The sequence below is a fragment of the Pelobates fuscus genome, chromosome 1, assembly GCF_036172605.1.
Source record: "Pelobates fuscus isolate aPelFus1 chromosome 1, aPelFus1.pri, whole genome shotgun sequence".
Lineage (NCBI taxonomy): Eukaryota > Metazoa > Chordata > Amphibia > Anura > Pelobatidae > Pelobates > Pelobates fuscus.
Genome location: NC_086317.1, coordinates 456,713,026 through 456,740,358, shown reverse-complemented (window position 1 = coordinate 456,740,358; position 27,333 = coordinate 456,713,026). Strand labels below are relative to the sequence as shown.

The 27,333-nt window shown below is 41.9% G+C and overlaps 1 protein-coding gene across 1 annotated transcript in view; it reads right to left on the bottom strand.

Moving 5' to 3' along the window:
* Positions 1-25,040, bottom strand: part of GPR83 (G protein-coupled receptor 83) — a 41,258-nt gene extending 16,218 nt beyond the window's left edge. Inside the window, exon 1 of the mRNA XM_063444943.1 lies at positions 24,483-25,040. Coding sequence (XP_063301013.1) covers positions 24,483-24,869 — 387 coding nt within the window. The 5' untranslated portion in view covers positions 24,870-25,040. The remainder of the gene's footprint in view (positions 1-24,482) is intronic.
* Between the last annotated feature and the right edge of the window lie 2,293 nt (positions 25,041-27,333).

Below are 27,333 nucleotides of genomic sequence, written 5' to 3'. Positions count from 1 at the left end.
AATGATTTGGTCAAATACTTAGCTATACCTGCTACACTGTTCTGCTGTAAAAGTATAATCACAGTTTGTTAAAAATAATTTATGCTTTGGTACGGAACATGGAAAAGTTGTAAAATTTAATTAAATATCCAGAGACTTGTGAGCTTTTTAATCACATTGTTTCATTATGTTTCCCTTCCTCAAAGTATATGAAATAATTTAAAGCACAGCTCGAGCGTAGTTTAAGAAGATCATGAAATGATGCCAAATGCTTCAAAGCTTCATTGCCAATCACTCTGTGCCCAACACAAAGTCTGTTCCACAAGAGCAAGCACATATCATCAGGAGCTACAGATTTTTATGCGTTGTTCTCTAAATGTGCCCTTCTTAAAATTCAACACCGCTAAAATATTAAATAATTCAGAATTGGAATCTTCTTTCCTCAAAACATTATGAAACTTTGCCACGTTCTCTTAAGTCCAGTACTAATTTGTACCATGCTATTAAAATGCATGTCTCTGCTAGGGCTCCAGTCTATTGTAACGCATAAATTGAGTTTGCATATATGTTCATAATCTTCTTCCTTTTATCCTAGAGTCAAGCCATATTGCACGATAAATATTTGTTTTTTTTTTTGTGAAAGGACAAGAGAGAAGGTCAAGAGCTGCAAGTGTTTTTGTGGTTTTATTTTGGGAATAGACGGGTGCCCGTAATTACCACTTAGATACTACACAATCAGCATTTTGTCGATGGACAATTCATTAGCATGCAATAAATATAAAAGATTGTGTAAATATTATATGCTGTTTGAAAAATATCTAGACAAATGCATAAAGAGAGAAGCGAATGGAAGACGATAAGCCTAGAAAAGATTTAGAGAAAGGAGCAATTATGACTATAATTCCTTTTGCGTCAACAAGGCCAATTGTCCAGGCAAAGAATATGGCATATCCCAGGCTTGGAGAGACGGGATCTCATCAACAAAACAAATGCCAAGACTAATCATGCCTTATGATGGTCTCCTCGCCCAGCCTTCAGAGGTAGGAGCACATCTGCTTCTATTCTTGTGAGCTTGGGCAAAAGCTACTCATGACAGTTGGGTCCTGGATTTTATACAAGGAAGGTATTCAATAGAATTTGATGTTCGACCTCCAAAACTCAGCTGGTTACAAAGTGACCAGGGAAAAAATGAGAAAAAAAAGAGCTCCAACTATTCCTCTCATAACTTCAAAAAAAGTGCCAAAAAAAAGAATAGACTAGGGCTTCTATTCTCATCTCTTTTTCAAAAAGCCTCAGTAGGTTGGTGACCCATCCTAGATCTTGCAGATTCGATGGTGTCCTAAGGGATATATATATAAATAAATAATATATGTTATTCTATGTTTATGTGCTAGCTCTGTATCCAACATTTCAAATAATTGTTATCTTTCTTCTAAAACCGAAAAGAACTTGGAGGTAGTGATGGGGTTAATTAACATTGTTCTGCAAAGACTTGACTGTAAGTGAGAGGTGCACTGCTTTGAATTTGACACTGAAATAAGTACACAATTAAAGCAACATATTGCTTGGTCTTCTCATGAACTTTGAACGTAAATATGAAAAGCAGAAATTAAAGAGTGATCAGCAATATTTGAAATACAGAGTCCGATGGGGGTTGGCAGGCTGTTCCAAAGGAAAGGAGTCGCCCGTGAAAAGTCCTGCAAGTGCAAGTTAGCAGTAAGGGTGCGAGCAGCGGACAGGAGAAGGTCACAGGAGAAACCAAGAAGGGGCTACCTAAGAATCAGTGAAGAAATGTAAGAGGGGCTAGAGTTGTTTAGAGCTTTATAGGTAAGGGTTAGTATTTTGAATTAAGACCTATAGGATACAGGAAGTCAACGTAAGGATTGACAGAGGGGCAAGGTTTGATAGGCATGATATGTGAGAAAGATCAGCCTGGCGGCAGCATTCATTGCAAATTGTAGCGAGGCAGTACAGGAAACCAACCAAGAGAGACTTACAGTAATCCATCTGAGAGATCACAGACCACAAACAAGCTCTTTTCTTGAGTAAGAAAGGGGTGGATGCAGGCAATGTTTTTCAGGTGTCAACGACAGGTTTTAGGAACAGACTGGATATGAGCACAAAGGTGAGGCCAGGATCAAAGAGAACATCAAGACAGCGAGCTGCATGTACCATCAACTTGCAGGGAAAGCGAAAGAGGAGGATGAGCACTATGAGGAGGAAAAATAAGAAGCTCCAATTTAGAGAGATTGAGTTTCAGAAAGCAGGAGGACATCCAGTCAGGGATTGAAGAAAGGCAAGCAGTGACACGTTGTAGGACAGCGGGGGATCGAGAACAGGGGATGAGAGATATATCTGCGTGTCTTCAGCAGGAATTGAGTTTGCCAAGAGAGGCAGTATAAAGAGAAAACAGAAGAGGACAAAGAACAGATTCTTGGGGGACTCCAACCGAGACAGGATAAAGGGTGAGGTGTCATTGGCAAGGGAGACACTGAACGAACATTGAGAGACACAGGAGGAGGACACTGTCACAGAGAGTGAGGGATAGAAAAGTTTCGAGCAGGAGTATGATCAACAGTGTCAAAGGCAGCAGAGATTGCAAGAAGAATTAGTATGGCGTAGTGGCCTTTGGATTGAGCTGTGAGTAGTTCATTTGTAACTTTAATCAGAGCAGTCTCAGTGGAGTGGAGGGGGTGGAAGGCAGATTGAAGAGGGTCGAGGGGAGATTTGGAATTGAGAAAGAGAGACAAATGAGTAAAGACAAGTCTTTCGAGAAGCTTTGAGAAAAAAGGGAGAAGGAAATGGACCATAGTTGCAAGGGTAAGATGGATCTAGGTATGGCTTTTTTAGGATGGCTACAACAGTAGCATGTTTAACCCCTTAAGGACCAAACGTCTGGAATAAAAGGGAATCATGACATGTCACACATGTCATGTGTCCTTAAGGGGTTAAGGGGAGTATGGACAACAGTAGACAAAAGAACATTAGGGCATTGGTTCACTCCGTGAATGAATTAGACAGCATCTGTAAAGCTAACAGAACCCATCTCTTCAGAACAGGCTATTGACTGCCACGGTAATTTTATAGCATGACAGGAGGCTTCATATTTGCTTAAGTCTTTCTTTACTAGAACTCCACAGCAGCACATTAACATAGAGAGAAAAACACCAAAGACAATAACATGAGGTATCCATAAAAGGCTCCTCCCTACCAACCATTTCCTCTTTCTTTGCTGCTCCGCAGACAGTACAGGTCAGAGTACCACTACCTCCTGTTATTTTATGGATGGTTGTGTGTTTTACTGTATATAACTTGTAATTGTTATTTGGGCTTGTGTTACAGTATTTCTGTATTTTAATCATGTTTGTTAAGTGCCTTTTATTCTCTTTTGGGGATATTTTCCTTTTTTCCCTGGCTCTTTAATTTTCTCTGACTTTGTTTCCCTGGTGTTTGCCTTCGCGGTCGCCGAGAAGCGGTCTTCCGCCCGCCTCCCGTGCCGACCGTCGGGACCGTGGAGTAAGACTCCTGCGGTCCCTCATGTGTTTGCCTTTGATTCCCGCCCGGCTTTGTCCGGCGAGTGGGAATCCTCGTTTTTCTCCCTACCCTGCCCGCGTCCCCGCTCACTTGCTTGCTATTAACGGAGTGGGGACGGAGCAGGGAGCGATTCTGATTGCCGCAGGAGCCTCCGCTCCGGGCCACCCTCCCCCCGCGACCCCGTGGTCGCGGGGGCAGGGGGTGCGCGGCTCTGCACTGTGTCTGCCGCGTGTGTCACTGCCTTATTAAAGGTACAGTGACCGTTTTTTCTGTGAGGAATTGACACAAGAAGCAGGGTAGCAATGCCAATATGTGGCTTGATAATTTTCCATACATGTAAATTGCATGTTTGCCCCAGTTTATTTCCCTACCTTCTTTTCATCTCCTCTGTTTGGGGGACATCTCTGTTGGTCCCTGCTCTTGCTCTGGGCATGTGTGGGGTTTAGTGTTTCTGCCTACAGTTTTCTTTTCTCTGCTGCATGTGTGCTAGCCCTGCATGTTTTTTTTTTCCTATGGACATTTGTACTTGCATGTTCTGGACTATTCTGGGTTCTACATTACACTGCATGCCTCCTGCATGTGACCCTGCTTGGCGTCATTACCCTCTTATTGACCTAGGACTGGTCTGGGACCCGCTTTTATCTCTACCCTGCAAGCCCTAGAAGTCACGATTCTACTGCATGTCTATTATAAGGATCTACATTTCCGAATGCAATCTACCACTGGGTCGGTGCCGCCCGTACCCATATACTGGCCTGCTTTGTTTGTGCCTTTATGATTGGCCTGCTTTGTCTGTGCCCCTTGATTGGCCTACTTTGTCTGTGCCCCATGATTGGCCTGCTTTGTCTGTGCCCCATGATTGGCCTGCTTTGTCTGTGCCATATTACACATGCTATTGGCCTGGTGGCTCCATACCCTGGACCGCGGTTTGTTGAGCCTGCATGGGTTTAATACTTGCCTCTGCCATACTAGGGGTGCTGCCCCTACTGCCTGCTAGTGATACCTGTTCTCTACCTCCTTAGGTATCACATACCATCATCTCTGACGCTATGGAAGCCTCTGCACAGGAGCAGAATTGGCAGGCACTGATTAATGCGGCTGTGGCCACCTCTGTGGAGAAAGCCCTGGCTAGGGCCCTCCCTCAACCACAAGCGGACAGGGGTGCGAGAGGAACCCCCTTTTTGGCAGACGACTCGGCTGAGTCAAACTCTCAAGGAAGAGAGCAGGCAAGTGCGCAAATGCGCTATTGGAAGGGTGAAGGCCCTGAACCACGCTCCCGGAAGGGCAAGGCTCCGGCGAAGCGACATGGTTCGAGGCTATCAGCCTCGCCGGCCAGGCACCGCCGTCAATCGGGCGCAGGGGAGGAGACCTCCTTACCCCCCCTACCATGGCCGTGCTGGATGAGTGGCGGGCTGACCAGTCCCCTTCAGATGAGGAAGGTGATTGGGACGAGGACCGTAGGGATGACCCCAGTTGGCGCTGGGAGGATGAAGAGGCGCCAGGAACAGAGGCCCCCACGGCGACGCTGGGGGACGACACCTTTCTGGATGCTACAGGGGAGCCTCTGTTTGACCCTCGGTCTATTCGGCACCCCAGATCCTCAGAATGGTCACTGCCCGACCACTTGGCACAGTTCGTGCACTACTGGGTCCGCAGACCTCTCGAAGGGGAGGCCCGCAAGAAGCTGAGGGCGGAATGCCCCAGACCCGTCCTGCCGGACAAGGTGGCAGTGACCCCAGATTTTGACCCCCTGGTGGCCACGTATTTGACACGAACGGGTCGGGACCCCAAGAAAGGGGTGGAGCGTAGCCTCCGTTCCGCGCAAGATAAACAGCTGGATATGCTGGGACCCCTGTGCAGGATGTTGGCCTTAGCAGACGAGGCCTACACAGAGGGTACGAGCCTGGACCCGGCCACCATGCTGGACTGGGCACTACGTTCCATTTGCCTGCTGGGCAATGCCAATGTGGCCCTCTGCACGGCGCGCAGGAAGACAGCTCTGTTCCGTATGGACAACAAGCTATCGGAACTGGGGTCCAAAGAATTGGGTCCCCTGGCTAAAGGCCTGCTGTTCGGGGAACCTTTCATCAAAGAGCTACATAAACACGTCAATCTGTTTTCTTCCCTGGATAAAGCACAAGCCTCCATTAAGAAGGTATTTCGCCCGCAATCTTCCCGGGTTTTTGGACGGCTGGATGACAGCGGGGTCGTGTCTCCAGCCGCGGCCGGTCTTCGGGCCGCCACAGATCCCGTGGTCCATCCTTTTTTCCGTCATACCAATCCAGAACTCCCTACACTCAGAGGGCGGATGGATGGTCGTGGATACCATGCCAGAGGACGGGCAAGATTTCCTACAGGTGAGTGCAACTCGTGCCACTTTCAATCACCCTATATTGCATGCGGGCAGACTGTTTCACTGCAGAGACAGGTGGAGGGAGGTGTCTTCGGATGTGTGCGTCCTTCGAACGGTACGGGGTTATGTCATAGATTTCCATTCCCCTCCGACACAGGTTGGGCCTCCAAGAGTCCCCATCATCGCAAGGGAACAACAGTCTTTGATAGATACGGAGGTTTGGGCGCTGTTCGCCAAAGGCGCAGTCCAACGGGCCCCGGATTTGGGGGGTTTCTTCAGCTCGATTTTCCTAGTGAAGAAAAAGTCTGGGGAGTTCTGCCAAGTGATCAATTTACGGGAATTGAACACCTTTGTGGTCTACAACCACTTCAAGATGGAGGGCACCTTCTCCGGCTGGGACCTTCTCCGGCCGGGAGACTGGTTCACGAGACTGGACCTGAAGGACGCTTACCTCTCTGTCCCGGTGGACAAGGACTGTCGCAGATTCCTTCGCTTCATCTGGAAGGGCGTTCCATGCCAATTCACATGCCTTCCCTTCGGCCTCAGCTCGGCTCCTTGGTGCTTTACCAAGCTCCTGAAGCCGGTGGTCGTCCGATTCAGGACGGAGGGCGTCCGCTGCATAATATATCTGGACGACTTGCTGATCTTTTGCGAGGACCCCTCCAGGCTCAGATATCAGACACGCTCTGCAATCTCCTTATTGGAACACCTGGGGTTCATAGTCAATCTGAAGAAGTCAGCCTTGGAGGCTTCCCAGACGGTGGAATTCTTGGGTTTTGAAGTCGATGCGAAGGAATGCGTTCTTCGCCTGCCTTTGGCAAAGATAGCGACCATTCGGAAGGAGATAAGATGGACCTTACGGCAAGACCGGATTCCCCTTCGGATGCTGGCTCGCGTGGTGGGTCTCCTCTCGGCCTCGATACAGGCAATCTACCCAGGCCCACTACATTACAGGGCCATGCAACGACCAGATGATCTCCCTGTTTCCGGACGTGAAGACCGAACTGCGCTGGTGGCTCCTGCACATGTCCGCCTGGAACGGCAAGGCAATATTCGGACTAACCCCAGATTTCGTGCTGGAATCAGATGCGAGTCTTTTGGGCTGGGGTGCCACATGGTCGGACAAGGACAAGGACAAGGAATCGGAATTCCACATCAATTGCCTGCAATTGATTGCAGGTTCATTTGCAATTCGGAGCCTGGCGAACCACCTGTCGGACTGCTTCGGATGGACAATGTCTCAGCGGTGCAGTACATCGACCGCTTGGGGGGCGCTCGGTCTCGAGCACTATCGGAGGTGACGAAGGAGATTTACAGCTTCTGTTTCCAACGCAACATCACTTTGCAAGTGGAATATCTTCCGGGGGAGTCGAACCTGACGGCGGGCTGGTTCTCCAGACATTGGAGGGATGCCAGCGACTGGAAGCTCCTCCGGACCATCTTCCTCGAACTCGAGTATCAGAGGGGTCCGTTCACAATGGATCTATTCGCCTCCAGGACGAATCACCAGACCCAGAGGTACTTCAGTTGGCTCCCGGATCCAGCGTGCACAGCGGTGGACGCTTTTCTCCAGGTGTGGCCTTCACGGGGAGCGTATGCGTTTCCTCCGTTCGCTATGATTCCCAGGGTGTTGCTACAAGTTCGACGTCAGCGTGTGTCCTTGGTGTTGCTAACTCCGCTATGGCAGAGTCAAGCCTGGTTTCCGGGGCTCCTGGATCTCTCCTGTCGGGATCCTCTTCTCTTACCGCCCTCTCGAATGCTCCTCTCGGACTCCCGGGGCAACCCTCATCCCCTAGTGAGAGACGGCCACCTACACTTGGTGGCCTGGACTCTTTCAGGGGTACCTGGAATGTCGAGGCATTATAGCAATCAGCTAGAGACCTTCTCTGTGATTCCTGGGCTCCCGGGACGAGGAGGTGCTATCTCTCAGTATGGGGTTCCTGGTGTCGCTGGTGTTTGGAACGGGATACCGATCCCTTTACAGGCCCTGTAACTAGCGTGCTGAATTTCTTGTCTCACCTCTTTGACCTGGGTCGGTCATACCGCTCGGTTAACATGACTAGGTCAGCTATCTCGGCGGCGCATGTCCCGCTTAGAGGTTTTCCAATCGGCCAGGATCCGCTAGTCTGCAGACTTCTGCGTGTGCTGAGGCTGGCGCGTCCTCCGGCGCCTAAGTACTCTTCCCTCTGGGACGTACATATGGTTTTAGCGTTCCTTCGGGATTGGCCTGATAACCAGGACCTTTCTCTTCGCCAGCTTTCGGCGAAATTTGCCCTCTTGTTGTGTCTGGTCTCGTTCAGACGTGTTTCGGATGTCCGGGCGTTCGATGTCGATGCTTACACGTTTTCTCCAGAGGGCGTCTCCTTCAAGGTGGTCAGACGTACTAAGTCGGATTCGACGGCGGTGTCGTATCCTTACTTCAGGGATTCGCCTAAGCTTTGTGTAGCGAAGGCACTGGCTCGTTATGTAGCGGTTACCGCTCCTTTTCACTCTTCTCATTCTTGTTGATTTCGTATGTCAGAACCCACAAGCCGGTCTCGTCCCCTACCCTGGCTCGATGGATAAGATGGCTTTTGTCACTGGCGGGGGTGAATGCAACCTTCGAAGCGCATTCGGTTAGGGGCGCCGCAGCTTCCGGAGCTTTCATGGCGGGCGCTTCCCTTCAGGACATTTTGCGTTCGGCGGACTGGTCTACTTTAGACCGTCGGACCATGCTTCTTTTGCTTTGCTGTCGGAGCGTTAAAACAGCAAATATGAAGCCTCCTGTCATGCTATAAAATTGTAGATTATACTAGCTTTAGTGTAACTATAATCTTAATTTTATTAATGACAGGAGGCGAATATTTCCCACCCAGTTTTTGTTTTCCCCCCCCTTGTTTAGATGGATTGCCTTGATTGTATTTCTGTTGAATTGTCTGGTCGCCTGGGCTAGGTTTGGTAGTCTGGGGTGATGTCTGGGGAAGGTGTCTGGTATATTGTATTGCCGGTAATTGGTGATGGATTTCATGTCTTTTATACTATCGGTACTGGATCGTGGGATTTATGCTTTATCAGTACATTTCGTTCACTAATCAGTGTTTTTCGATTCTGTTTATTTCGTTTCAGTTTAATGGTTGGACTGCAGTTCATGGAATCGACTGTTTGGCAGGATGACGATCAAGATCCCATCCACTATTCAAAGTTTGCTTCCAGATGACATTCATTGTTATGGTACGTTTTTTTTCCTTTAATTAGTTTATTGTCTTTGTTTCTGTATCTTTTGTCGCAGCGTGAAAGAGGAAATGGTTGGTAGGGAGGAGCCTTTTATGGATACCTCATGTTTTTGTCTTTGGTTTTTTTCTCTCTATGTTAATGTGCTGCTGTGGAGTTCTAGTAAAGAGAGACTTGAGCAAATATTCGCCTCCTGTCATTAATACAATTAAGATTATAGTTACACTAAAGCTAGTATAATCTACAATTTCCATTACACTCTCAAAATAATTAGTGAGTCTGTTTTCCACTTCACTCTCACTGTCCAATCGTGCTACTCTCCCACCTTGTCATTCAGTTCCTGTCTTCCACATTGCGCTTCCTATGTGTTCTTACACCCCACTTCTAGGTTCTAAGCTCGTCTGAGTAAGGTCCTCATGAACCTATTGTTCTTGTCAAAATTTTTAATAATTTGTCTCTTTTCTATTAATGTCCCCTTAATAACATTGTAAAGTGCTGTGGATTAAGTTAGCGGTATGTAAATGGCGATAATAATAATTACTATTCTAGATTCTAGATGAACTGCATTTAGATTACATTAAACTCCATAACTCAATTTAAATGACCTGTGTAACATTTTTTGTATTTGTCTGTTTTCTCGATTAATCTGTTAAAGGGAGACTCCAGGCACCATTACACCTTCACTGGAATTAACTAATTATGGTGCAAGTTGGTCCTGGATACAGGCTTACCTCAAGGGGTTAAACTGTTAACTAAATCTTTTGCCCCCTACCTTTCAGTCCGGCACCTGTCAGTTCTGCCTCTGTAGCTCCTATCCAGTTCAAAGCTTCAGTCGGCTGAGCAGCTATCAGGCAATCCCCATCTACAAAAAGTTAGTGAAAAATGGAAATACGTACCTTCTTTTCCTACACTTTGTGAACTTTTTGGGAACTACTAATGTGATGTGACACTTTCAGCCAATCAATGGCGCATAATTTGAGGCTTTCTGCTTCACGACTCGGCTAAATCAATTGTTACTAAACACCTTGAGGTACATTAGTTCCTGATGTTTTGGTGCCCGCAGTGTTCCTTCAAGTTAACTCTGCTACAATTTTATTCAAATCCGTGTGTGTGTTGTTTTTTACTTACCGTAATGCTAAGAATATTTTATGTGATGGAGTGTTTATGTGAGTGGTTGAAATAACATGTTTTTTGTTTTTTTTTATAATTCTTCTTTTTATTTTCAATAATATTGCCAACAGTAAACATGTGATACATTAACATTTACATGCGAGGATTTGATAGATTAAGATACCGTAATAAGTACATATAAGAAAAGTACTATATAAGAAAAGTATCAACACGATAATATCATGATTTTAAGGCAACTATAAGAGCAAATACAAATACAATACAAACACAAACAAATATAAAGACTGCAGTATTCAGGGCCCCGATATTAAGTATGGGGAAATAGGTATTCAAGAGTTCTTTTTTTCTTTTTCTTCTTTTTTTCCCCTCTTTTCCTTTCCCTTTCCCTTTTCCCTTCCTTATCCTAGAGTACATTTTCCTTTTTTCTATATAAAAACCAGGGATTCCATGAGTCACGATAAGAGAGAGATTTTCGGGATATAGCTATAAAATTACTCTCCATTATATATTGATAATCTAGTTGGTTTATTATTTCTTGCCATAATGGAGGTTGGCTGGATTTCCAATTACGAGCTATAGATATCTTAAGTGCATAGAGAATATGAGTAATCAGATATTTATATTTTTTCTTCATTATGGGGAAATTTAGGTTGAATGGAAAAGGGCAAGGTGTAAGAAAAACAGTATCCCGAATCAGATCTGAGATCAAGGAGGATACTACAGAGGATGTTGAAATAACATTAAGTACTGGAATGCACGAAAGCATACTCTCGTAAAAAAATTGTTGAGTTTTTGCATGTAAGCTATTTTCCATATTTAAATTGAATCATGTTTAATATTCATATTTTATCAAATGTAATGTCACATTAGTAAAGACCAAGATAACTTCAGCCCAGGTGCTCCCCCTTGTGGAGCATTAGTAGTCTCGGATATGGTAGATTTTATTTCCACATTTTTTAAAAAAAATGGAATAAAAACATAATTAATTGAACCAACTGAAGCCCACTGGGATAATTCTTACCTATTTTGGTTCCATTTCTGATCAACAAGGAAGGAATTAGTTTATGTAACATTTAATTATAAATTAATGGTGTTGACTATTGGGATTCAGTTTCTCTAAGAAGTGACATGCATATAATTAGATCATTCTAACAGCAAAAGTGCATTGATGCAATAAAAAGGCAAAGTATGTCATACCAGGAACATTTTATTGTCTCATTAGGCTTGCAAAATTCTTTCACCACCCACAAAACCCTGGAGCGTAGCTACATTCTATTCTAAGTACATTCACAAGAAAATCAAGATATTGAGCAAACTGTAGACCCCGGGGGGAAAATAACACATTATTTAATTTTTTTTTAATGTGCCATGACTGCTTTACTAGAAACATTGAATAATATATAATTATTATTATGTATTATTTAATTTATAAAATGTAATGACTATTGTATTGTTATATAAATGAAATTGTTATCAGTTTAGAGAAAGGAATTCACTTCTATTGCCATTGGAATTCTGTGAATACAAGATAAAAGGCATTTCTTTAGTCTGTCTCCTGGAAGAGTATTTAAAATAACAGAATTAAGACTCACCGTGTGTATTTGGAGATCACAGATAAATATGCTTTTAAAATGACATTTGTTTTCATTATGAATGCTTTTTAAATTATAAATAAAAACAATTGTATAAGCATAAATATGGCGCCATTATTTTAATTTTACACAATGCTGATGGTTGGTTTGCAGATGAATAGACAAAAGAACACCTTATGAAACCACAGTGGACCGTAGGTCACTGTGGTTTCATAAGGTGTTTTTGTCTATTGATGCTGTAGTGTAAATTTTACCCTCTACTTTGGAGCCTCTGGGTCAGGATTTACTTAACCCACAAGTTCCTTTTCACTATATATGGTTTGCAGATTAGGGGATAAAGGTTACTAAAATTCCTGACAGTTAGCTTTATAATGTTCAGGATAGAAAAAAAATAACTAAAGTTAGTTCCCTATCGCCCCTCAACGCGGTGAGTAAAGGGTTAAAAATCCGTTATTTACATAGCTGATCCCAGGGCCGATGTCCCTCGGCACTGGGTCACAGCTCCACCCTCTCCGCCAGTAAACGAGTGGGCACTAATGTGCATGCATGGCGAGTGCTGTGCACACATTAGGCCCTCCCTATAGGAAAGCATTGAATTTCACTGTATATTCTCATGCAGAGCGTAAGTTAGCGGACGAAAATATTTATTATTCCGGAAGCGCATCTATTGGCTGTCTGGTACATTTCAGCGTTTTTTAGTTGGACTGACCCTGTATATTTGAAATTTAATTTGAATTCCTGACAAGTCTTACATTACCTCTTAAGAAAACGGTAAATTTAGGATTTTGATGGATATCTCTAACAGTTTTAGAAAGAGGTGCATTCAGGATAGTTGGTATATACAAAACACAAATGGGACACAGCTGGTATAGTCTAAAAAGAAACAAACAAACAAAACATAGTGTAATAAAGTTAGATAAAAAATGCACACACTGCAATAGATTGCACTCACAAGATCATAAGGTAAAAAGCGCTCCAAGGGTGACTCCCCTGAAGCTATTATCCCCTTCTTAATTTGGTAGTTACCACTGTTGATCAGAAACTGACCAGGACTCCAAATGGTAGGTAAAATGAAAACAGCTTTTTATTATGGCAATAAAAAAGATAAGTTAGTAATAAAACAGTATGGTCCTACGCGTTTCACCCCAATATTGGGACTTCCTCAGGGACCACAAGTGTAAAACTAGTAACAGCAGTAATGCCCTAAAAGCAGCATAATACCTCCAACCCGTTAGCCCCTTTAAATATGGCTAGTCCAAAAAAGTTCATTGGTGGTCCAGGGGGGCGTCTTCTTTCTCCCATAACCTATTGGTCGCCAAATCGACTCAATCACCAGTTCGCCAGATTCAATCCTCATTCCTCTTCTCCACAGTGGCTCGCAATTATCCAATCAGTATAATCGGAAGTGCGTTCCAACACGCTCTTCCATGCATTCCACTGACGACTTCCCCTCTCCGGGGCTGGTGAATGTCCTGTAATAGAATAATCGCTTCCTGGTGTTTTCTAAATGTATTGTGTTAAACACCTTTTATGAACGAAAAAGCTCTTAATGCTGTTCGTTTGTTACACAGAGAGTCTGTCCGCTCAAAGGGAGAAAGTGGTTAGCTCATATTTAAGGTGATTATATTATGTTATTGAAATTATGATGCAACATACTCAAGTGTGTATCTTTTTTTTAAAAGTGCAAAAGTAGATGCCCTTAGTTCATGAAAAACTGTGAAAAAAGTAATAATACTAAATATTTCTTAAAGTGACATGCATGATTATAAAACAAAATTATTCATGTAGCATCAGTTTTTAGTGATACTTTCTTATACAGTTTCCATAGTAACCTGTAAAGTTTATATCATATGTTAATTAATGTGACTCATAAAACTAATCTACATATATGCCTATACCACACATACCCAGAATATCAGAGTATACAGAAGTGGCTGTACCCAGAAAAAGAACCAAAGAAAAAGGAATACAGAAACAAATAAACAAAATACGGTAAGTAAGAATAAAAAAACAAAACATAAAAATAAAAAAGGAGACCAAATCCAAGTTCACAAAAAACAAACCAAGTCTATGTCTACAGTCCATCTCCTAGGTTCCAAGGTTTGCAATTTTGAATCCAATAAGTCTCACGTTGGGCCAGTTTTTCAACCTAATCGTTGCCATCTTCAATGCGGAAGCACTTTTTAAGTACCAGTACACTTGAAGCCACCTGGTGTGAAAGGTCAGGAATTACAGTGTACGGGGACTGAATGTGACATAAGACCTTTTTCAATGTTGTTAATATGTTCCAAAATTCCTACTTTTACAGCACTTTTTAGGATAGTGTGAGGTATCTGTGACAGATAAGTACCACAGTGATTCCATGCTGACTTGAGATGTAGACCCATAATAATTTCAGGTAGCCCTGACAGTCTTGGTAGGAGTACTGACAGTTTTAAACTGACCTGTGTTCAATGCTAAGTAACTGCAGAGTTCAGAGACTGTTTAGGAGCTAAATTCTGAGTATAATATTTTAATACTTTTAATAATTTTAATACTTTAAATCACTTTTTAGAACAGAACACCGAATTAAAAATTCCCCCAATGTCTCTTCTATAAAATAATTCCTGGCTATACCAGAAATATTCTTTAAAGTGAACCTATTAAGGAAACATCAACTTACCGTATATACTCGAGTATTAGACAAGTTTTTCGGCACTTTTTTGTGCTGATAAACCCCCACTCGTCTTATACTCGAGTCACTGTCTGTATTATGGCAACTTACTTGCCATAATACAGACCAGGACCGCCAGGCTCCGTTCAGCTCCCTTCTCCTCTGTGCCGTTCAGCTCCAGTGTAAGTCTCGCGAGAGCCGCGGTGTCAGAGCGTTGCCACGGTAGCTCCGCGCGGCACGCAGTTCGCGAGACTTACAGTGGAGCTGAACGGCACGGATGAGAAGGGAGCTAACAGGAGCTGCAGGAAAGGTAAGTAACAGCTTGCTCCCGGCCCACCTCCTGCACAGTACACACCACTGGACCACCAGGGAATAATAAAGCCCCACTCCCTGGCCATTTATCAAGCAAGGAGGGGGGGACAAAAAAAATAAAATTAAAATGTAAATAATAATATAATAAAATAAAAAATGTAATAATATTAAAAATAAAATGTAATATTAAAATAATAATAAAATGCCCACCCCCACCAAGGTTACACTCTGCATCACATACCCACACACACACTGCATTCATTCATACACACACACTGCATTCATACACACAGACACACACACACACACACACTGCATGATATACACACACTGCATTCATACACACAAACTGCATTATATACACACAAACTGCATTATATACACACACACTGCATTATATACACAAACATACTCTGCATTATATACACACACACTGCATTCATTATATACACACACTACACAAACACACACACTCTGCATTCATTATATACACACACTGTAAATAAATATTCAATTAATGTAAATTTTCTAATCTAATTTATCTAGATCTAATTTATTTAGAAATTTACCAGTAGCTGCTGCATTTCCCACCCTAGTCTTATACAGTTTTTTGGGAGTAAAATTAGGGGCCTCGACTTATATTCGGGTCGACTTAAAATCGAGTATATACGGTACCTTAAATCGCCCCCAAATATATTGAATACATCAAATAGGACAAAGATATGTGATATATTCACTATAAAATATTGATACATAGTCTCCTCAGCTCCGTTCTTACGCTGCCATCTTCTGAGCTTCATGGGTATTACTCTTCGTGTATCCCACCTCTGGTCCACCCAGCTGTCCTTTGTGTCTTCACACATTGACATGCTGACTTTGTTGCATTTTATTCTTTATACTTCTTTTCTTTACAATTATGCCAATCCCTTTTGGCATAGTTTAGGGTACTGATATTTCAGAAATATCACCTTGGCTGACAAGTGTTACATTTAGTTGTAACACGTCGACCTTGTGTCATCCATACAGCTTTGGATACATTTATGACAAGTATGAGCCTTTCTCTCGCATAATAATACCTAACTTGAAGTATATTTAAAGCCATGGATCAAGAGAATTCATATTTTCATGTTCTCTTGTACAGAATCAATTTGACGTTCATTAAGTCATGGTTCATGGATTACAGGATAAAACTTTCAATGAAAGGTTAAATGATCTTAATATGTATAGCTTGGAGGAAAGACGAGACAGGGGGGATATGATAGAAACATTTAAATACATAAAGGGAATCAACACAGTAAAGGAGGAGACCATATTTAAAAATAGAAAAACTACCACAACAAGAGGACATAGTCTTAAATTAGAGGGGCAAAGGTTTAAAAATAATATCAGGAAGTATTACTTTACTGAGAGGGTAGTGGATGCATGGAATAGCCTTCCAGCTGAAGTGGTAGAGGTTAACACAGTAAATGAGTTTAAGCATGCATGGGATAAGCATAAGGCTATCCTAACTATAAAATAAGGCCAGGGACTAATGAAAGTATTTCGAAAATTGGGCAGACTAGATGGGCCGAATGGATCTTATCTGCCGTCACATTCTATGTTTCTATGTAAGTCCTTGTCTTAAAATGAACTTTTTTCACCTATACTTTATAGTATGAGTGAACAACATGAGTTTTGGCAAACAAGTTGCATTATAATTCTCAAAACACAGTCATAGTTGATCCATAGTTATCGTTTGATACGGCCAGTATGCCCAGCAATAAACATCTACCAATACAAATGTTTTGGTATGTTGAAACATATTTTTGCAAGATTTTGCACTGGGTTTAGGTGAGTTTTTTGTTTTTGCTGAATTGTGGTGCATTAAAACCCAATGTTGTCTAAATTAAAGGGTAACTCTAATTAAATTACATTCACAGCTGGGTGCAGTGGTTATGATAGTATAGTCACTGGGTGCTGGCCTTTTGTTTGTTAGTAAAACCTTTTGGGAGATGTTTGACAAACTGGGGCTCTTCCCAGGACTCTGCCCCTTCCTCTGCCACAGTGATGAGGTAGAATTCACTTTGTTACAAATATTTCCTTTGTCCTGCTTCTGCGGGTGTGATTGAATGAGAACACTGAGGTCATTGACGTATCATTACCTAGTGTACTGCATGTACTCAAAGTCTCGTTTTTTTTTAAACGATAGCCTGACAATTGAAACTGTGAAATTATCAATATTTTATATCTCTCCACTGGATATTTCAGTTAAGGATAACATTTTAGTTGCTATATTTTCCTCACAATTGTTATATGTCCTTCTTGTATTGTATTCCTATCCCTATGCAGAGTCCTTGTGGATAGCTCAATATACTCTGTAGCAAAATCACAATGTGTACATTGACCCTACATTCACTTCTTCATTTACAATGTCCGTGAAAGTAAAAAACATATTGCTGCTTTCTTTGTCACATTTCAAAGCATTCTGCCACTTCATTCTTACTCTAAAGCAGTGATCGTGCACCTTTTTGAGCCTGAGTGTCCAAACCGCAATATATTCCAACGTTTTTTTTCTCAAAGTGCCAACACCTGAGGTTTACGTTTAGAAAGAACAACTTGTACAGTTGTCCAAACTAATGAACATATTTTATTTAAAAGAAGAACACAACAACAGAGTTCAATTATACAAATTATAAATAATGATATAAATTATAGATAAATTAAGCTTATATTTATTAGTATCTCCCACAAATGCAATACATACATACAATACATACACACAGACTGCTGAATACAGTCACAGATGGCGCTGAACACATTCACACACTGACTGCTGAATACATACACACACCGACACACACACAGACTGATGAATACACATACAGACTGCTAAATACACACACAGACGGACTGCTGACTACATACACACAGTCCGCTGAATACATGCACACAGTCCACTTAATACACACACACAAACATACACATAGACTGTTGAATACATACACAGTCCGCTGAATACACACACACAGACAGACTGCTGAAAACATACAGACTGCTGAATACACATACAGAGAGAATGCTGAATACACACACAAAGAATGCTGACTACACACAAACTGCCAAATACACACATACTGCTGAATACACACACACAGTCTGCTGAATACACACACACACACAGACTGCTGAATACACACACATACTGCATTGAGCGGTGCAGTGTGTGTGTGTGTGTAGTGCTGTGTGTGTGTGTGAGGGGTGCTGTGTGTATGTGAGAGGGTTGCTGTGTGTGTGACGGGTGTGGTGTGTGGGTAGGAGGTGCTGTGTGTGTGGGGTAAGGGTGCTGTGTGGGGGAGGGGTTCTGTTTTGGGGGAGGAGTGCTGTGTGTGTGGGGAGTGCTGTGTGTGTTGGAGGTAGGGGTGCTGTGTGTGGGGGGGGAGTGCTGTGTGTGTTGGAGGTAGGGGTGCTGTGTGGGGTGAGGAGTACTTAATGTAGTTGTAGTGTTGAGTATAATAGCTCCCTTCAGAGAAAAGGAGTGTTTACATTGCCCCTAGGGACACCTCCAAGTGGCCACAGTTAGCAGCCCTACCGTTCAGCGTCCCCACGCTCTGCATGGAGGCTGAATTTTCCTCATAGATATCCCCATGGAAAAGCATTGGATTGGATAAAAATCGGCACATTTGATGATGTCACCAAGGGGGCGGGGCCAGCGCTGGCAGACCCGTGGAGAGCTGAAATCAAGGTGAGTTTTAACCCATTTGCCATGATCCCAGTTGGGACCCAGGGCTATCTAGTGATGTATGTTTTATATGTGTGACCCTTTCCCTTCCTGGGGCGCGGAACACCTAAGTTTTCCCCCGTTTGTGAAATGTTTTAATGTGTGTAACTGTATGTGCTGTTGGTATCTCCCAGGGCGGGAAATGGTTATCTGTCACCCAGCCCCCTCCTGCATCGGACTAAGGGAAGTGTATTGACCTGAATGGAGACGCCTTGTGGTGGTCTGTGCATAAAAGCTGTGTGTTTCAATAAAGAGTGGCAAAGTTGTACCTTCAGAACAAGGTATTGTCCAGTTACTGTGGGCTGGGGTGGGGGTTGGGGGGAGAAAGGGTTAATCCCTGGGCCAGCTTGTCGCAGCTGGTGGAAGATGCAGCGGGGAAAGTCCTTTTAAGGACTGAGAGCTAGTTCCCCTATTGGTTCCCCTGTTCCAGCTAAGAATTACCTCCCTGTAACAGAGGTAATTGGCCGGGTTGCCAGAGGGGTCCGTTACAAACGCTTTGCATCGTATTTTGGAAATCCGCATTTCCCACTGGAGCTATCTGGGCTGGCATAATACTCTTGCATATTAGCCTTGCTCTATTACTATTGTTTGTATTTGTACTTGAATGTTTGTGCACAAGCATCTTTTATCTCCTCTTACTTAGAAAATTAGATTCTTACTTCTACCGGCTAGGCCTATACAATATGCTGTTTATAACTACCTGTTTGACATGTCCTATGCTGGTTTTATTTATCTTGTATAATTTATCACCATCTCAATAAAAATATGACTGACAAAAAATGTAAATAAAAATAAAGCTAAACAAACATCGTTGACAAAAGATTTACATTAACCCTTTAATTTGTGCTTGTCTGCTGTGTGAACCTAAAGAAATACAGTTCTTGTCTTTGCCCGAGCAGAGTATCTAATGACTTGGGATCAGAGATACATAAATAGATGCTTTACCTAGGTTCAACGGGGCGTTGGGCTTCACTGGGTCCAATTGGCAAGGGTCTTATAACATTATGGTAAATACTCAAGATGACAATTCTGTTAGCAATTTGAGATACTCACCTCGTGGGTCCACTCTTGAATGAATAAACTCCTAAATCAAAGTGACATCCTAGTGAGCTAACATTTCAGACTTCATTTACCATCCCGGCCAACATACAACATTCACTCAGAGCTCATCCAGACATTGAGAGCATGTTGTCAACAACAGCTGGGGATCTAAAGGTTCGCTTTTGTTGCCTTTATCCTTTTGATCAGCCCTTAAGTTTCTTCCTGAATGGGATTTCAGCATCTCCAACTCCCAGTGAATTATAATGTGAATTATTATAAATAGATACAGAACGTTTCAACATGAAGAAACCCAAGCTTTCGATTAAAAGAAAAACAGACGTAGCAGTCATTCCCTAGCCTTTTCCGGTTTTATTTCATTCTGAGAAATCTGATTAGGAAACCCTCTTAACTTTCATGAGATTTGTACGCTTGACGCATAAACATTGCAGAAAACCAAAAAGAATGGAAATTCGAAGCAAGATAAAATCTGTGTCCGCCAAGGTCGAATCATTGATCTTATTCAATGAAAGCATCCCATAGGACTCAATTGAATGTGTTTCTGCTGGTTCTTCCATATTTAGTGATTTTTGGCTAATATATGTTAATTTATTACTAGAAATATTGCCCACACAACCCAGCCCCCTTCACAAAAAATACCCTGATATATAAGGATTTTCTATTCCTAGACTGAGCGGCAGACAATCTCCGGGCTAGAGAAGGTGTCTGAATGTACAGGAATTAAATAAATGAAAATGGCAGACAGTAATGAAATACCAAGCTGGAAGAAGTACGGACTGACAGTAATAAAAAGGTGATCTATATTATTAATGTTCTAGGTAAACACACTATATATTAGCACAAGGAGCCTTAAAGTGCAGGCAGCACATTCACAGCCATCGTGAGAGCCATCAGGAGTTAAATGCCCCGGTTTGGGAGCATTGTGAGAATATTAGGTATCGGTTTGGGATTTATAGAGGACTTATACGGAATATTATTTTTTACTCCTACATTGACTTTTAGTAATCTCCCAGTATTTAATATTTATTATATTTTAACACTTTGTAAAGTTATCTTCTAATGCTGCCTTAAATCTTACGCTGCCATCTGTAATGGCTAGACAATTAACCCTCGAAGTGCCAGATATGTGAGTGTAGTTCTTGGCTCACATTATGTGCTGGGATTAACGCTAGAACACTGCTGTCATCTGTCCCACCAGACCTCACATTGGCATATCCTCCTGAGACCCAGCCCATTAACTTGTGTCCTCTGTACTGGACATTCCGTTCACATTAATCTCCTTTTATTCTTTTGAGTTACTCTATCAATCCCTGCTGTATTGTAAAGAGGACATCCTGGGTTTTCCAGTGATATGTCATGTGATAGGCTGGGATTCTGGGAACTTAAATAGGTAGGAAATTTAAAAAAAAAATCATAAGACAATTTTTCACCTCGGTTCCCAGGAGGATAACATCACAGTTAACCTACCTGTACCTACTTACAGTTAACCTACCTGTTCACACTGGCTGCTCATATCATGTGTGTCCCTTGATAGCCATGTGCAACGTGTTGTGGTTTGTGCCCAGGTAATAGCAGAAAAGAAGGCTATTTTTTGAATACTTTTTTTTATTTCTCTATTGACAGTCAGGTTTGCACAAAGATAGAGTTGATCACTTATATTTGTCTAGATAATGAACAAACCCAATCTGTAACAGTGACAAAAATGACCAACGACTATTTTACCTGAAATGGTTTGGGGGAAATGTACAGGCTTATTTACTAAAGTGAGAATTCAATGTCAATTCAAAGTGATTTTCAAATTTAAGGCAAGAGTAGCCGAAGGGAAACATAGCTGATTTACAGAATTTATCCAGTTTGGCTATTTTAACTTTAAAAATGACCCTCATAGTTCCTTGTAATTCATGTGCTCTGGAACACAACCAGACAGGTCGGTGCCACAGTAAAGTGGCACAGGTAGCTGCCTTAGGGCCCAAAGAGCCGCAGAGTGGAGGGGGTGGGGACATTTTAAAGGGAATGGCAGGTTAGGGTACACAGAGCTCCCCCTTATTGACTGTCACTATCTGTAGCGTGGTCTCGCAGATCAAGGTAGAGGGTCTTCTTCTTCCTCTACCCAATCTGACACAAAGCTGCCTGATGTAGGGGAGAGCAAAAGAGACAGAGGGAAGTTAAAAGGCACAAGGGGTATATAAGACACAAGGTGGGGAAGAAACCCTAGAGGGGCACAAAGATCATAATATACACTAAAGGGGGTGAGATTTAAAAGGGTGGATAAGACACAAATGAGGGGGGTAAGAGGCCACAAAGGGGATATAAAAACACAAAAGATAGATACAATCCTCAAAATGGGGAAAAAGACACAAAAGGGGCAAAAAGGTTGGGTAAGAGGGGCAAAAGGGGGGTTGTAAGATACACAGTCAAAGACTCATTTTGGAGGGCATTAAAATATGTGTTTGCATGTGTAGCAAAAAAATCCTTTCACCTGGGAGAGAATCCAGAGCTGCTGGAGGAGAGAGGTTTAGCGACAAACTCTAAAAGGTGGACACATGCATCTACTCAAACACAGATGCACAAATCTACAACTCTGCATATAGTGACATATACGCACAATAAGACAAGCAGCTTCTGTCATGACACTAACACTGATCTCCTCATTCTTGGCATGGCAAATCCATTAAATGCCCCCTTTCCCCTGTATGAGTAACAGGTTTAAAGAACTGTTTTTTTTTTATATAAAACATAAATCACTGGTTAGAACATATACCCCCAGTGAATACATGCAATTTTCATACATGTATTTAAATGGGGATATATCTTAAAAGTGCTTGCAAAAGCTGCAGCTCTTATGAACTGCATCCTTAGCCCAATCTCACATTGTAACACCTCTCAATCTGTGTGCGCGGGTGCGCACTTGCTCGAGCGTCTATTCTGAGGCCTGTGGAGGCGTGGAGTTTCCCTGTGGGTCTGAGGCCTGTGGAGGCGTGGAGTTTCCCCGTTGGTCTGAGGCCTGTGGAGGCGTGGAGTTTCCCCGTGGGTCTGAGGCCTGTGGAGGCGCTGGAGGTGTGTGGGTGAGGTGGCAAGCACCTGCCACTTTTGTTATCTCCCCTAACTGACAGCTGGGGCTGTTCCATAATTTAATTATACAAGTGTTGATTTCTCAGTTTTATAAATGGGGGTTAAAATAGGATACTCCTCACCCATAGAGCACTTTAGAAAGCTGAAAGGCCTTATGGTGTATCAATGAGGAGAGGACCTTTAACAAGTGGTGGCCCTGTCACTTTTTTAACAAACTGTTAGCAGATATTTGGGGACAGAGTGGATGTGACGTGTCAGTTAGCCCCTGCTGCCAGTTAGACATTTATTTTAGTTTCTCAGTGTATTTAATTTCAGGTTAGGATGATGAGATTTGGGAAACATAATAGTAAGAGTTATATGAATTGCATATCCCTACCATTAAAGGAACACTATAGTCACCTAAATTACTTTAGCTAAATAAAGCAGTTTTCATGTATAGATCATTCCCCTGCAATTTCACTGTCATTTAGGAGTTAAATCACTTTGTTTCTGTTTATGTAGCCCTAGCCACACCTCCCCTGGCTATGATTGACAGAGCCTGCATGAAAAAAAAACTGGTTTCACTTTCAAACAGATGTAATTTACCTTAAATAATTGTATCTCAATCTCTAAATTTAACTTTAATCACATACAGGAGGCTCTTGCAGGGTCTAGCAAGCTATTAACATAGCAGGGGATAAGAAAATCGTAATTAAACAGAACTTGCAATAAAGAAAGCCTAAATAGGGCTCTCTTTACAGGAAGTGTTTATGGAAGGCTGTGCAAATCACATGCAGGGAGGTGTGACTAGGGTTTATAAACAAAGGGATTTAACTCCTAAATGGCAGAGAATTGAGCAGTGAGGCTGCAGGGGCATGTTCTATACACCAAAACTGCTTCATTAAGCTAAAGTTGTTCAGGTGACTATAGTGTCCCTTTAAGATATACGCCGCATTACAACGTAGAATGCAAGCTCTGAAGACCAGGAATCTGGTCTCCTGGCTTTTGTATAGCTGTTGTCCACCTGAAACATAATAGACAGTTTTGGAATTCTGAATCCACAAACAACCCAAAGTACTTGTAACTTTAGTTACTCATTGTACAACGCTGTGGAATATGTTGCTGCTATAAACATGAAGGTAGCACTTTAATTGTATAAATATCCACATCAAATTAAAACAGCTCTCCCTAACTCCTAATCTAAGAAGGGACATAAAGTCAAGTTATGTATTTATTTATGATTGACTCACTGTTGGACAGATATCCTCCCCTTTTTTTTTTTTATATACTTAATAAGTATTTAACCCTCTGAGTGCCAATCCTGTGTTCACTTCCCTGGCATTCAACAGCACAGTATATAGACCCAATTAAAGCTGGAGAGGCACAGAAAGTGAGCAGAACTGATGGAACCTGAGTGTAATAATGTTAATGTAATAAAGTTATATCCGACACTGAAACTCCAGCTGCAGTCTCCCCAATGTTCAAAAGGGCATTGTTATGCCAAGGATGATGGGCCTTGTAGTCATGCGTATATCAGTGCCGAATTAAGGATTCTCCCCCCTGATTATTGCCCATGATCTACACATTTTATAACTGGAATATTTAACCTGGATAAGGCTCTTTTGCTCTCAATTCTATCATACATAATAGACCTCAATAGTTATTTCTACAAATACTTCCATGGTCTGACATCATCAATAAGATATTTAGCAGAAATGTAAATTTAAAAAACACACCAACACAGCTCTGATTCCAGGGATAGCCGTCTCTGCAAGTACACAGAATACGAAGCACATGTTAAAGCACATTATAGTTCTGTTAATGGAGTTTTGTGTTAATCGAAGTCCTTACCAAAGTGAAAGGCGTGTTGAGGAGAGTTATTAATATGTCAGCCACGGCCAAATTTATGATGAATAAGGAGGTTGCTGAATGCATTCTCTTATTCTTGATGACCACATGGCAGACAAGCACATTCCCAAACAGAGAGAAGAAGATGATGAAGGAATAAGCCACGATGAGTAAAGCTTTCACCATGGGGTTTTGGGATTCTGCTCCATAGCGTTTCTTGCCCACAAAGCTCTGCCAGTCTGCCAGGCTGTAGTTATTCCAGGAGAAAAACCCAGTGATGTTGGGGATCTGAAAAGGTTCCTTCAAACTGCTATTGAAAGGCAAACCTTCAGACTTCTTGGAAATGCCGGTCAATCCCAGCAGAAGAAGACACGTGAGATGGGACACCATCACTACAATGTGTTACTTTCCCCAGTCCAGGAGAGATAAAGGCATGAGAGGCTGGTGATTTACTCCAGGTGAGAGAGGGAGCTGGCCTGAACGCCACACTCACAGTCTGCATGCATGGTCAGAGGTGGAATGTTAGAATCCTGTCAATACTATCGATACATTGTATCTCTGTACAGGTCACGCAGCAGCTTTAATACCACAGGCAGCCAGTCTGCAGGAGGAACTCCCAGCTCATTGGGCTGAATGGCATTTCCAATTCTGACGTTCCTGATCACTCCCCTCTGGATAGGGTTTCCAGCCGTCACTGTGATGCTAAAAGCAAATCTTGCTTAACAAAGTGAATGTGATTTACACCTCAGAATCTCTGTATATACTACCTCAGTATCTCTGTATACAACCTCAGTATCTCTGTATATACAACCTCAGTATCCATGTATATACAACCTCAGTATCTCTGTGTATACAACCTCAGTATCTCTGTATATACTACCTCAGTATCTCTGTATACAACCTCAGTATCTCTGTATACAACCTCAGTATCTCTGTATATACAACCTCAGTATCTCTGTATATACTACCTCAGTATCTCTGTATACAACCTCAGTATCTCTGTATATACTACCTCAGTATCTCTGTATACAACCTCAGTATCTCTGTATATACTACCTCAGTATCTCTGTATACAACCTCAGTATCTCTGTATACAACCTCAGTATCTCTGTATATACTACCTCAGTATCTCTGTATACAACCTCAGTATCTCTGTATATACTACCTCAGTATCTCTGTATACAACCTCAGTATCTCTGTATACAACCTCAGTATCTCTGTATATACTACCTCAGTATCTCTGTATACAACCTCAGTATCTCTGTATATACTACCTCAGTATCTCTGTATACAACCTCAGTATCTCTGTATATACTACCTCAGTATCTCTGTATACAACCTCAGTATCTCTGTAGATACTACCTAATTATCTCTGTATATACAACATCAGTATCTCTGTATATACTACCTTATTATCTCTGTATAGAACCTCAGTATCTCTGTATACAACCTCAGTATCTCTGTAGATACTACCTTATTATCTCTGTATAGAACCTCAGTATCTCTGTATACAACCTCAGTATCCATGTATATACTACCTTATTATCTCTGTATAGAACCTCAGTATCTCTGTATACAGCCTCAGTATCTCTGTAGATACTACCTTATTATCTATGTATATACAACATCGGTATCTATGTATACAACCTCAGTATCCATGTAAATACAACTTCAGTATCTCTGTATATACTACCTCAGTATCTCTGTATATACTAGCTCAGTATCCATGTATATACAACCTCAGTATCTCTGTATATACAACCTCAGTATCCATGTATATACTACCTCAGTATCTCTATATACAACCTCAGTATCCCTGTATACAACATCAGTATCCATGTATATAGAACCTCAGTATCTCTATATACAACCTCAGTATCCCTGTATACAACCTCAGTATCCATGTATATAGAACCTCAGTATCTCTGTATTTACAACCTCAGTATCCATGTATATACAACCTCAGTATCTCTGTATCTCTGTATATACAACTTTAGTATCTCTGTATATACTACCTCAGTATCTCTGTATACAACCTCAGTATCATTGTATACAGAACCTCAGTATCTCTGTATATACAACCTCAGCATCCATGTATTTACAACCTCAGTATCCATGTATATACAACCTCAGTATCTCTGTATACAACCTCAGTATCTCGGTATATACAACCTCAGTATCTCTGTATGCAACCTCAGTATCCATGTATATACAACCTCAGTATCCATGTATATACTACCTTATTATCTCTGTATATACACTCTCAGTATCTCTGTATATACAATCCCAGTATCTCTGCATATACAACCTCAGTATCTCTGTATATACAACCTCAGTATCTCTGTATATACAACCTCAGTATCCATTTATATACTACCTTATTATCTCTGCATAGAACATCAGTATCTCTGTATGCAACCTCAGTATCTCTGTAGATACTACCTAATTATCTCTGTATATACAACATCAGTATCTCTGTATACAACCTCAGTATCCATGTATATACTACCTTATTATCTCTGTATAGAACCTCAGTATCTCTGTATACAACCTCAGTATCTCTGTAGATACTACCTTATTATCTATGTATATACAACATCGGTATCTATGTATACAACCTCAGTATCCATGTAAATACAACTTCAGTATCTCTGTATATACTACCTCAGTATCTCTGTATATACTAGCTCAGTATCCATGTATATACAACCTCAGTATCTCTGTATATACAACTTTAGTATCTCTGTATATACTACCTCAGTATCTCTGTATACAACCTCAGTATCATTGTATATACAACCTCAGCATCTATGTATTTACAACCTCAGTATCCATGTATACACAACCTCAGTAT